The sequence below is a fragment of the Oryctolagus cuniculus genome, chromosome 18, assembly GCF_051225735.1.
Source record: "Oryctolagus cuniculus isolate XC-2025 breed Fujian yellow rabbit chromosome 18, ASM5122573v1, whole genome shotgun sequence".
In the NCBI taxonomy this organism is placed as follows: domain Eukaryota; kingdom Metazoa; phylum Chordata; class Mammalia; order Lagomorpha; family Leporidae; genus Oryctolagus; species Oryctolagus cuniculus.
In genome coordinates this window covers 13,860,947-13,873,090 of record NC_142884.1, presented here as the reverse complement: position 1 = coordinate 13,873,090, position 12,144 = coordinate 13,860,947, and the positions used below count along the sequence as shown (strand labels likewise).

The 12,144-nt window shown below is 63.2% G+C and overlaps 1 protein-coding gene across 5 annotated transcripts in view; it reads left to right on the top strand.

The window, feature by feature from the left end:
• The window catches only part of GRIK5 (glutamate ionotropic receptor kainate type subunit 5), a 58,823-nt gene extending 49,976 nt beyond the window's left edge, over positions 1-8,847 (top strand). For 3 of the 5 annotated variants that reach the window (XM_089319049.1, XM_051836466.3, XM_051836468.3), the window contains exons 16-20: positions 1,189-1,354; positions 1,932-2,157; positions 4,451-4,538; positions 4,632-4,753; positions 7,876-8,847. In XM_089319049.1, coding sequence (XP_089175175.1) covers positions 1,189-1,354; positions 1,932-2,157; positions 4,451-4,538; positions 4,632-4,753; positions 7,876-8,453 — 1,180 coding nt within the window. In that variant the 3' untranslated portion in view covers positions 8,454-8,847. Of the gene's footprint in view, positions 1-1,188; positions 1,355-1,931; positions 2,158-4,409; positions 4,539-4,631; positions 4,754-7,875 lie in introns of all 5 variants that reach the window. The other 2 variants (XM_051836469.3, XM_051836470.3) reach the window with 1 other exon arrangement.
• Positions 8,848-12,144: the final 3,297 nt, after the last annotated feature.

Sequence of the window (12,144 nt, the reverse complement as noted above, 5' to 3'; positions counted from 1 at the left end):
TCCAGCACCGCCATCCATTCCAGGCCTGCGTCTGGGGAGTGACTCTTGCTCGCTGGTCACATTTTCATACACTGTGTGTGGCTGGTCATGTTGGGACAGATGATGGATGCTGTGGGATTTACACTCTCCTCTTTGTTGAATGCATTTCTTTATAAAATGCATTCTGGCAGGCAGTTGAGTTGTGAATTATTTGGATCCTTCCAGGCTGTTTTTCAGCTCTTTGAGGGCAAATCTAGCGTTGCCTTTAGTCTGGGACTGGCTGCGCCTGTTCTAATGTGCCTCCCGCTGGAGTCTCCCCTGAGCATCTCATGCATTCATTCCTCCCTGCTCAGGCTGTAGGGAGTGTAGCAGCTCACAGCCCTCTGTGAGCCTGGGACTTTGCTTCTTGGACATTCTGACTTTCCAGCTCTGTGGAGCTCCACCCCAGTCACGTTCAGGTTCCTACTTAGCCAGAGACTTGAGGAGTCACCAGATTTCTTTCTTTTAAAAAAAGATTTATTTATTGGAAAGAGCGAGTTACAGAGAGGCAGAGAGAGAGAGAAGTCTTCTGTCTGCTGGTTCACTCCCCAAATGGCCGCAACAGCTGGAGCTGGGCTGCTCCAAAATCAAGAACCAGGAGCTTCTTCCAGGTCTCCCACATGGATGTAGGGGCCCAAGGACTTGGGCCATCTTCCACTGCTTTCCCAGGCCATAGTAGAGAGCTGGATCAGAAGTGGAGCAGCCTGGACTCGAACCAGTGTCCATGTGGGATGCTGCTACCACAGGCGGCGGCTTTACCCTGGGCCAGCACCAGCCCTGGGCCTCCAGATTTCTGGAGCCCTCTTAGGAGCCATCCGGGCTTCCCTTCTTGGTGCTGTGGCAAACAGAGCCCAGTGGTGCCTCCTGCACAGCCATGGGGCTTGCCTTGTTTCTCTTGCCCCTGGGGCCACAGTCCTGAGCTGCGGGTTGCCGGCTGCCATCTTTAGATAGTTTTCTGTATTCCGCGCGGTTCTCCAGCTCTTTCAGTGGGCCGGGGTCTCCAGGCTGCGGAAGCAACACTTAAGCCCAGGCAGTCTGCTCCAGAATCCTCACTCCGGCCTTTCCCCTCATCAGCAGTCACCGAAGCTTCTGGTCGGGGGTGGGGTGTGCACCGTCAGTGGGCAGGGTGGCAGGGGCTCCAGCCTGCAGCTCACCCCTCCCACCCCTCAGGTGGGCCTTCACCTTGATCATCATCTCCTCCTACACGGCCAACCTGGCCGCCTTCCTCACCGTGCAGCGCATGGAGGTGCCCGTGGAGTCGGCCGACGACCTGGCGGATCAGACCAACATCGAGTACGGCACCATCCACGCGGGCTCCACCATGACCTTCTTCCAGGTGGGGCTGCCCAGACCCAGGCCTGGCGCTGGGGGTCAGAGGGCGATCGTCAGTGACAGGCGGCACATGTCGGATCTGAGGCCATCAGTCCAGGGTGCTGCAGGACATGGGCTGGCAGGGAGGGGAGGGCCCTCGGGGGAAGGAGCCTGTCTCTAGGCACTTTGCCTGATGGAAGGAAATGAAAGCAGCTGACAGGGAGGTTGGGTCAAAGACTGGAGAGGCCTCAGACACCCGGATGCGGGCACTTTAACCGGGCCCTGGACGTGGGGATGTGGGAATGGTGACCATTTAGAGCTGAGAGTTCCCCTGTGGCCGGGATGAGGCAAACTGAAGCTGGGTGGGCCAGAGACGGGGAGATGAGGGAAGAGGCGAATGCTAGGTCTCCCAGGCTGGGGCTGGGGAGCGGGCGGTGGGGTGGGGGGGTGGGGGGTGGCCTCTGTGAGTGACTGGGCGTCTGGAAGGAGGAGCAGCGTCTCCCTCTCGTGGGGAGACCCCTGGAGGGTAGGGGACAGGGCTGAGAGGAAGGGGTGGCGAGGTCTTCACATTACTCACCCCGCCCCGCGTTCCCTGTCCCCAGAACTCGCGGTACCAGACGTACCAGCGCATGTGGAACTACATGCAGTCGAAGCAGCCCAGCGTCTTCGTCAAGAGCACGGAGGAGGGCATCGCCCGCGTCCTCAACTCCCGCTACGCCTTCCTGCTCGAGTCCACCATGAACGAGTACCACCGGCGCCTCAACTGCAACCTCACCCAGATCGGGGGCCTCCTCGACACCAAGGGCTACGGCATCGGCATGCCGCTGGGTACGGGGGCCTCGGCAGTCGGGAACCTGGGCAGGCTGGCTGTGTCGTGTGTGGCCCTGGGCAGGCGACAGCAGCGTCCCGAACCTCACACCTTCAACCTGCACGGCCGGGCCTCGGGGCAGTCACTTCCAGCCTTGCAGGGTTCGGGAGAATCAGTGAGACTCCGGGTGCCCCTGGGTGTGAGTGGGCCTTGAGGCTGCCTCCCCCATTGGCCCGAGGGCCCCTTGAGGGTGAAGACATGGTTTTATTTGCTCTATAGTCTGCACCAAACCCCACAGTCTGGCTCAGAACAGGTGCTCAAAAACTGCCTGTTGGACTGATGGGGGGAGGCAGGCAGGGGAGAGGAGGGAAGCAGGGATCTGCCGGGGGACGTGGCTGTGCTGTTAACACCGCAGGGCCTGCCACTGCGGCCCTTGGCACTGGATCCCTATGATGATGCCTGGGGCAGCTGGCTCCCGCAGAGCACCTGACCCCAGGGCACAGCAGCTTTGTAAGGAGTCCTGCTGTTCAAGGAAGCAGTGTGGCCTGGGGCTTGGAGTACAGGTCCTGGAGTCACCGCCTGGATTCAAACTCACTTCCCTCCCTACTCAGTGCGTGACCTCAGGGGAGAGAATCGCCTTCACCTCCCCCATTCAGAACCTCCTTGCCTGTGGTGGGAGTGCCTGCCTCACTCATCAGTGGGACACTGGAGTTAATTTCTAAATTTTAGAATTTTTAAAAATTTGAGGGGCAGCGCTGGCATCCCATATGGGCGCCGGTTCGAGTCCCAGCTGCTCCACTTCCAATCCAAGTCCTTGGGCCCCTGCACCCATGTGGGAGACCTGGAAGAAGCTCCTGGCTTCTGGCTTTGGATCAGCACAGCGGATTGGCACAGCTCTGGCTGTTGCGGTCATCTGGGGAGTGAACCAGCGGATAGAAGATCTGTCTGTCTGTCTCTCTCTCTCTCTCTCTCTCTGTCTCTCTGCCTCTCCTCCTCTCTGTGTGTAACTGTGACTTTCAAGTAAAAAATAAATATTTTTAAAAATTTATATGAGAAGGCCGGCGCCACGGCTCACTAGGCTAATCCTCCGCCTAGCGGCGCCGGCACACCGGGTTCTAGTCCCGGTCGGGGCGCCGGATTCTGTCCCGGTTGCCCCTCTTCCAGGCCAGCCCTCTGCTGTGGCCAGGGAGTGCAGTGGAGGATGGCCCAGGTGCTTGGGCCCTGCACCCCATGGGAGACCAGGAAAAGCACCTGGCTCCTGGCTCCTGCCATCGGATCAGCGCGGTGCGCTGGCCGCAGCGCGCCGGCCGCGGCGGCCATTGGAGGGTGAACCAACGGCAAAAGGAAGACCTTTCTCTCTGTCTCTCTCTCTTTCACTGTCCACTCTGCCTGTCAAAAAAAAAAAAAAAATTTATATGAGAGGTAGAGTTACAGACAGAGGTAGAGACAGAGAGAAAAGTCTTCCATCCATTGGTTCACTCCCCAAATGGCTGCAACTGCCAGAGCTGCGCCAATCCAAAGCCAGGAGCCAGGAGCCTCTTCCGGTTCTCCCACGCAGGTGCAGGGGCCCAAGGAGTTGGGCCATCTTCTGCTTTACCAGGCCATAGCAGAGAGCTGGACTGGAAGAGGAACAGCTGGGACCTGGTGTGGTGCTGCAGGCGGAAGCTTAGCCCACTGCCCCATAGCCCTGGCCCCAAGTTAATTTCTGTAAACCAGAGTCTAGCACACAGGTGTCTGGTTCCTGGTCCGTGGTGAAGCTCAGAGAGGACGCAGGGACAGGATGGGATGTGGAGAGTGTTTGGGGCCCCGGGAGGGTGGCATGGCGCAGAGGGGAGGTGCAGGGGGACTCGCCAGCTCCACAGATCACCAGCAGCATCTTGGGACCCCACGTGCTAACAGTAGCTCGGAGCAGGTTAAGGGGATGAGCCTGGTGGGCAGGGGTGCTTCGTGTTCTTTAAATAAAGTGGCCAGAGAGGGGCCCCTGGGGAGCTGGCAGGAAAGCAGAAGGGGTGAGCATTCCAGACAGAGGCAGAGGTCCTGAGGTGGGGCTGAGCTTGGCAGATGCTGGGGTCCAGGGGTGCCCGCAGGGGTGGGGCCAGCGGATGCAGCTCGGAGGCTGAGGGGAGGACCTGGGACACATTACTTCCTCCAGGGGCCCCTCTGGCTGCCGAGTTGAGAAGAGACAGGGTGGGGGTGAGGAGAGGCCCCCAGGGGCATCTGTGGGCTTGGGGAGGGCGGGCCCAATGGCCAACCCCTGCCCTGCCCGGCCCAGGCTCCCCGTTCCGGGATGAGATCACGCTGGCCATCCTGCAGCTCCAGGAGAACAACCGGCTGGAGATCCTGAAGCGCAAGTGGTGGGAGGGGGGCCGGTGCCCCAAGGAAGAGGACCACCGCGCCAAAGGTCAGCCCCACTGTGCCCACCGCGCCCTCCGGGTGGCCCCGGGCGGCCCCGCGCCCACATGCCTGACCCCGCGGTCCCGGCCTCTGCCTGCAGGCCTGGGCATGGAGAACATTGGCGGCATTTTCGTTGTGCTCATCTGCGGCCTCATCATCGCTGTCTTCGTGGCGGTCATGGAGTTCATCTGGTCCACTCGGAGGTCAGCAGAATCCGAAGAGGTGAGGAGTGCGCGGGCAGGGGCGGGGAGAGGCAGGCCATCCCTGGGGGGGGGGGTCCCAGGAGGCAATGGGGATGCAAGGAGAGGAGGTGAGGGGGTGCAGGACGAAGGGTATGGAGGGGAAATGTGAGAAGCAAAGGCAAGAACGCAGCTGGGTGTGGCAGGAGGGGCGCGGCCCTGCCAAGCGGGCGCTGCTTCTGGTGCTCCCGGAACCTCCCCCCAGCTCCTCCCCTCTCTCGCCCAGTCTGACCTCATACCTTGCATCACACAGGCCCTGGCTCCTCTGGCACGCCGTCCCTCTCCTTCCCAAGGCCCCCATCCTGCAGCCCCCTCTTTGTCCCCTGCTCTGTCACTTGTCTTCCCTTTTTTGGGTCAAGCCCCCGTTGCGTGCCTGTTCCTCCTCTTGATCCAAACCCTCTTTGGACCCTTCCTCCCATAGCACCACCTGACTTCTCCCCGCCCCTGTGCAGGGTGCCAGGTCAGCTCCCTACCGTCTCCACCTTCTCTCCTCCCATGCTCTCTTACACCTGCTGCAAGCCAGCTTCTGACCTACCCAGCCACTGGGGCCACTCTTGTCACCAGGGACCTCCCTGTCTGGAATCCAGGGCCCAAGGAGGCAGTGGGCTGCAGCCCAGCCGACCCTCCGGCTCCTCAAAGCCCTGCCCTGGCTGCCTGCCCCTCAGTTGCCTCCTGCCTCTCTGGCCTCTCCTCTGTTGGGTTCCGTCCTCCCCCCAGCCTCTGTCTTTTGGAAACCCTCAGGACTCCCCATCCCTGGACGGCTTCCCTTCTTTGTCCATTTCCTTGGTGGTCCTGTCTCAAGGGCCATCTGTGGGCTGGTGGCCCCTGTGCTAGTCCTCTGTCCCACCTGTAACAGCTGAAACAGCAGCTTCTGTCACTTCACAGGAACCCAGGTGGTTGTGACCACCCTGGGTTTCCAGGAGGGGGGGCACCAGTCATGAGGCCAGTGGGGGCTTCTGTGGCCTGAAGGCTTGGCTGGGGCTGGAGGAGCCACATGGGAGGTGAGGTGATAGATGAGATGGAGGTGACTGAGGGGCCACGTGGAGAGGCCAGTGGTGGTGAATGGGGACTCGTGTTGCCGTGGCTCCTGAGAGCAGGGGCACAGCTCGCCGTCAGGGCCACAGGGCACACTCCACATTGAGTCAAGAGGCAGCAGGTGTGAGGGCACAGGAGTGTGGCATTGGCCAGTTAGAATGCTGGGGACGGCTGTGGTGGGGCACCTGGCCCTGGGTTGATTTAGGGCAGGGGAGATCCAGGTGTTGTGTGAGACTTAGGTAAAGACTTGATGTTGGTCAGTGTGCATAGGAGAGGCAGCCGAGCAAGCAAAGAGGGGGTGGTCAGCTCTGAGCAACGCCACCTCTCCCCAGCCCACAACTGTAAGAGGTCAGGACATCCTGAGACACAAGAAATAAAACCCACAGTGCGTGCACACGCGTGGCGGTTGGCAGGAGACCTCAGTTCCTCACGCAGGGGCCTCCCCATGGGGCGGCTTGCGTGTCCCTCATGCTGGCAGCTGGCATCCCCCAGAGCAAGGTCAAAGCCACCTGGTCAGCCGCCTGTTGGCCACGCAGACTGACCCTGAAACTGTGCCAGAGGGGATCGTGGCCAGCGGCAGGATGGAGCCTCCTACCCCAACCCTTGCAGGGGTGTCTCCCTGAACCCCGGGGGCTGTCCACAGGCATGCACACAGGGGTATGTTCCAGCCCTGGGCAGTGCCGTCCTGCTCCTCCCTGGCCTGCGTGCCCTGTATCTGATCCCTTGTAAATCCTATTGGCTCCACCTTCAAAATACACCCAGAATCCAGCCCCTCCTTCCATCACTCTGATCCAGCCACCGCCTTCTCCTGCCCGGATATTGCCACCTCCTCAGCGGCTCCCTGCTCAGCACAGATCCAGAGTGCCCCTACAAAGACACGGCAGGGCCACCACGGTGGCCCAGGAGCTTAAACACTGCTTGCAACACCAGCATTCCATACCGCAGTGCTGGTTCAAGGAAGTGTGGGTTTGAGTCCCGGGTGCTCTGTTTCCAGCTCCCTGTTAATGGCCTGAGAAAGCAGCAGAAGATAGCCTAAGTGCTTGGGGCTGTGCCACCCATGTGGGAGACCCTGAAGAAGCTCCTGGCTTTGGCCTGGACCAGCCCCAGCCATTGCAGCCACGTGGGGATAGGAGTGTGCATGCTCCAGTGGATAGGAGTGTGCATGTCCTTCCCTCCCTCCCTGCCCCTCTGCCTCTCGAATAAATACATCTTACACCTTACACACACACGCGCACCCATGGCCCCTGCTTAAGCCTCTCACAGGCCTCATCTGACTCGAGTTAAAGCCAAAATCCTTCTTCCATGGCCGCACCCCCACCCCCGCCCCTCCTCCGACCTCATCTGTCTCAGCCCCATGACCTTTGCCTGCTGTGCTGTGTCCGGGTGCTGGCTCCCGGGTCTCCACGGGACCCTCCTCTCTGGGGGGTCTCCAGATTCCTCACCACTCCCCACCCACACCCCTGATGGCTCTTCCCCATATAATTTCTCCCCAGGGCACTCTCCCCGGCACACCCCACACACAGCTGCACCGGTTACTTTCTAAAGATTCTGTATCTGTGTATGTATTTGAAAGATGGAACAACAGAAAGGAGGAGAGACAAAGAGGGAATCTGCCATCCACTGGTTTGCTCCCCAGATGGCCACAACAGCCGGGTCTGGGCCAGGCTGAAGTCAAGAGCCAGGAGCTCCACCCGGGTCTCCCACGTGGGTGCAGGGGCCCAAGCACTTGGGCCGTCTTCCACTGCTTGCCCAGGCCACAGCAGGGAGCTGGGTCAGAGGCGAGCAGCTGGGGCTGGAACCGGCGCTCTGGGGTCACAAGCCGCAGCGGGCCGCGGACACCCTTGGCATATCCTGTGTCTGCTCTCCACGGCGGCGTGCTCCGGGACCAGGGTTTCTGTGTTATCCTCTGCTCGTCCCTAGGGCTAGGCACACAGTAGGCGCTCAGTGAATGCTCCCTGCGGTGGGAAGCACTAGAGAGGAGCCTGCGCAGGAGGGGAGGGCGGAGGCCGGTGAGGGAGAGCCCTGGGAAGCGGGGCGGGGTGCGGCCCCTGACGCCCGCGCCGCCCGCAGGTGTCCGTTTGCCAGGAGATGCTGCAGGAGCTGCGCCACGCCGTGTCCTGCCGCAAGACGTCGCGTTCTCGCCGGCGCCGGCGCCCGGGCGGCGCGAGCCGGGCCCTGCTGTCGCTGCGCGCCGTCCGAGAGATGCGGCTCAGCAACGGCAAGCTCTACTCGGCCGGCGCGGGCGGCGACGCGGGCGGCGCGCACGGGGGCCCGCAGCGCCTCCTGGACGACCCGGGGCCGCCCGGCGGCGCGCGCCCGCCCGCGCCCACGCCCTGCACCCACGTGCGCGTCTGCCAGGAGTGCCGGCGCATACAGGCGCTGCGGGCCTCGGGGGCCGCGGCGCCCCCGCGGGGCCTGGGCGCCCCCACCGAGGCCACCAGCCCGCCCCGGCCGCGGCCTGGCCCTGCAGGCCCCCGCGAGCTGGCCGAGCACGAGTGACCACGGGCGGGGCCGGGCCGGCTCCCGGACTGAGCGCAGGGAGGCGGCCCGCCCCTGGCCCCGGCCGCTCCCTCTGGCCCAGCGGGCGAGGGACAGGACTTCTGCCCCGGAACCCGGGACACGGCGACTTCGCCTTCGCTTGGCCGTGAAGTCCAAGGCCCGGCTCCGGAGCCTGCCTGCGCCCCCCAGTGGACTCGCAAGAGGGCGCCGCGGACGCCCGCACTCCGCTCCGCTGTGGGCGGCTGGCGTGCAGCCACTGAGGACTGCAGGGACCGTGCCCAGCGCGGAAAGCCGCCCGCGGGGAGGACCCCGGGACGCGGCTGCCCAGGCCCCCCGAGACTCGACGCGACCCTCCACGCTTCTGGAGGGCGAGGGCCTCTGGACAGACGGGTGTCCCCAGGCGCCCCTCTTCTCTTTCTCTCTTTTTTGGGGGGAGAAACCTCGGAATTTCTATGAAGCCCCCCAGGGAGGGGGTCAGTTGGGCCCCCATCCCTTTCCCTGCCATATCTCAGTCCCTGTTGGAATAAAAAAAGAACAAAACCCCAAATCTGGGGATATCCGGGTCTCATTTCCTGGGGCTCAGGGCAGCGAAGGCTTGGGCCCCCAGAGTCGGCTGAGAACCGCAGCCTCCGCCCTAAGGCCCGCCCACGGCCAGCAGCAGGTCAGCCCAGGTCAGCCCAGGTCCCGGCGGCCGGCCTCTCCCCGCTGACCTTCTCTCAGGACAGAGGGAGGCTGCGACAGAGACCCTGAGACAGATGGAGAGAGGCGCCGGATCTGGAGAGCCGCAGACACCGGAAACGGAGACGCAGGAAGAAGCCAGATGGGGTGGGGGAGGGGAGCGGCCGGGAGCCGTTCCCCGAGTGGGAGCCGCGGGTGGCACCTACGGTGGGGGCCGTGTGCGGGAGGGGCCCGGCGGCTGTGCCGCGGTGCACGTGTGTGCGCGTCCACGAGGCCCTCGGCGGCTTTCCGTGCCCGAGCTCCGTGTTTCTGCCGAAAATGTACCTGTGCAGCCCCCGGGATCCCACAGGGCGGGCCCGGCAGGGGCTGACTCCGGTCCCCGCCCCGCTTCTTCCGCGGAGGCTTCTGTGGAGACTGCAGCTGAGAAAGGACAAGTGAAGGTCACCGGCAAAAAAAAAAAAAAAAAAAAAAATGAGGCCGAGCTGAGAGAGGAGGGATGGAGCGATGGGGAGGGAGACAAGCGGATGAGCGAGGCGGGGGCGAGACGAGGCGGGCGGCGGGGCAGAGGTGAAAGGGGTGGGGTGGGAAACGGGCCGGGGTGAGGGGCGCCGGGAGAAGCTAAAAGGAGACCTGAGGGGACCCGCGGCGAGCAAAGCCGGCCTGGGAGGGTGCGGGAGGGAGCGGACAGAGGCCGGCCAGAGCCCGGGAGCTGTCCGTTCAGCACCGCCTGCTCCACCGTCCCGTGCCTGCCGGCCTCCAGCAGTGTCAGGGGTCAGGCCACAGCCGCGAGACCCGTGGGCACTTGCCGAGCTGCCTCACCCTTCCTGTCCGGTCTCCACCTGGCCCTCTCTGTGTCCCAGACACTGCCGTGTGTGTGTCCTGCAGGGGCAGGTGCTGAGCCAGCACCCCCGACTCTGCCATCTCTCTCTCTCTCTCTCTCTCTCTAGTCTCCACATCTCTTGTGCAGGCCCGAATCAATGTCTCTGCCCTTGGGCTGGACTCTGCCGAGGTGACCAGAACATGACCGCACACATCGCTAGTCTCCCCCCTGCTGTCACGGTAGCATGAGGCTCCTCTTCTGTGGGGGTCCTCTCGCGTCTGAGCCCCTCTCCCCCGCGGTCTTTCTGCCCCCCTTCTCTGGTCTATCTTGAGTCCCCCTGGTTTTCCAAACCGCTCTCTCTCTGGCTCGCTCACTGCCCGTGGCTGTCACCTTCGCCAGTGTTCCTCTTGCTGTGTGCGTTTTCCCAGCTCTGTCTTTGCAGGTCTATCTGTGTCTGTCTCTCTGGTTCTGGACCGTGTGTGCTTGGTTCTTCTCTGTGTCTCCTTCCGTCTCTGCCAAGCTCCCCGTCCCCTCCATTCCTGTGACCTTCCTAAGTCTTTCCTCCCCCCCACCCCCACTTCCGCAGAGCCGCGAGCTGGAAGCACGATGCACAGTCATCGGTCTTGCCAGGCTAGTGTCTGAGGAGGGTGCCCGTAAGGGGGATGTGAGCCTGTGTCTGGGGTGGGGTGTGGGGGGCCGAGGCTATCCCCAGCCCAGCTGGAGAGCAGGTGGAGTGTAGAATCGCCCACCTCCTGGGGCTTCTCTCCCACCCTCCACGATGCAGGGCTACACCTCCAGACCAAGGTGTGGGGCAGGAGGGGACAATATGGTGACCAACTCTGCCTCCCCAGAGAAGGGAACCGAGTTGAGGAAGGGGCGAGGCACCTGGGTTAGAAGATGTGGCTCCTCCCCCTTTCCAGTCTCCATGGCAACAGGCCGGTCTGCAGGCCCAGCCTCTGCTGCAGAGTCAGCCTTCCCCGTTACCATGGCAACAAGGGACAGCGGGCTGGATGGGGCCGGGTCAGAGTACAGGGTGGGGATGCGGCTGCGGGTGTTGGGGAGGCCTCCCTGCCGCTCCTCCTGTTTGTCCCCGTCTCTGTCCCTGCCCACGCCCCATATCTCTATGGCTCTGAGTCTCTTTGTTCCTGGTCTCACACCCTGGCCGTCAGCCTCTCTTCACTTTCCCTGAGCAGGCCTGTAACCTTCACCCACCACCCACATACACCAGCCTCCCTCCCCACCCCTCGCCCAACCCCCCAACTCCACCCCCCTTCTGAGAAAGCCGTGTGCTCAGGGTCTCTGTGTCCCTCCAGCACCCCCAGGGAGGGTCTGGGGTGTTCCTCCTGAGGGCCCTTCCGCGGTGGGTGCTGGGGGCATGTGGCATGTGGGGTGCAGCAGAGGTGCGATGTAGGGAGGTGTGGGGTGGCGGGGTACAACTTGTCTCTGTGAATTCTTGCGCTGGGGTGTGTGCGTGCACCTTTTGGTCTGTCATTCACAGAAAGCAACGATTTGGCAATTTGGCACTGTGGGCGTTTGCTCACACCCAGGCACGCTGGGGAGCGGTGTGTGTGAGGCTGTGATCACACAACAGTGTCCACACTGTGGGTGGGTGTGTGGAGGCAGCGTGAGGCCTGTGTGTGTGTTGGTGGGTGGGTTCACGGGGCCGTGTGGTGTGTGCGTCTGCCATGCACGGCGTAGCTGTGGTTGATTGTCTTGCGGTGTGCAAGGCGTGTGCCCTAGGTGTGTTTAATCTCTGGGGCTGTGGCTGTGAGGGTCCAGACTGGTAAGGTGACACTGGGGGTATCCTGGGGCTCCCTGCTGCAGGCCCTGCTGTGTGTGTCTCCGTGCACAGCTGCAGTGGGGGGCAGCCCTCAGTGAGGGGTCCCGGGCTCTTTGCAGCACCTCTCCTCAATCCCCCCGCTCCAGGGGTCTACCTTGCTCTCCCTCATCTCCTCCCGCACAAGTCTCCAGGTGCCCCCACTGCAGAGCGGGGTGCTCTGGGCCCCTGCCTCACTGCGGCGATGCACAGGGCTTCCCCCTCCCCCCGCAGCGCGCCCCTCTCCTTTGTGGCACACGCCACAGTGAGGGGTTTCTGGGGCTCTCCCTTCCTCAGTATCCCTTCCCCCCAAAGGAGTCCGCACCCCACGCCGAGGGGGTCTCCAGGTCCCCTGTTGGGAGGGGACTCCCGGGTCCCCCCCACACACCCCGTCCCAGGGCTCCCCCTCCCCGGCGGCGGCGCCACTTTGCGGAGACTGGGGGGTAGGAGAGCGGGGGGATGGGGGCGGACAGCTGCAGTACCGGGGGCGGGGCCACGGGCCGTCCGTCAGCGCGGCGGCGCCCCC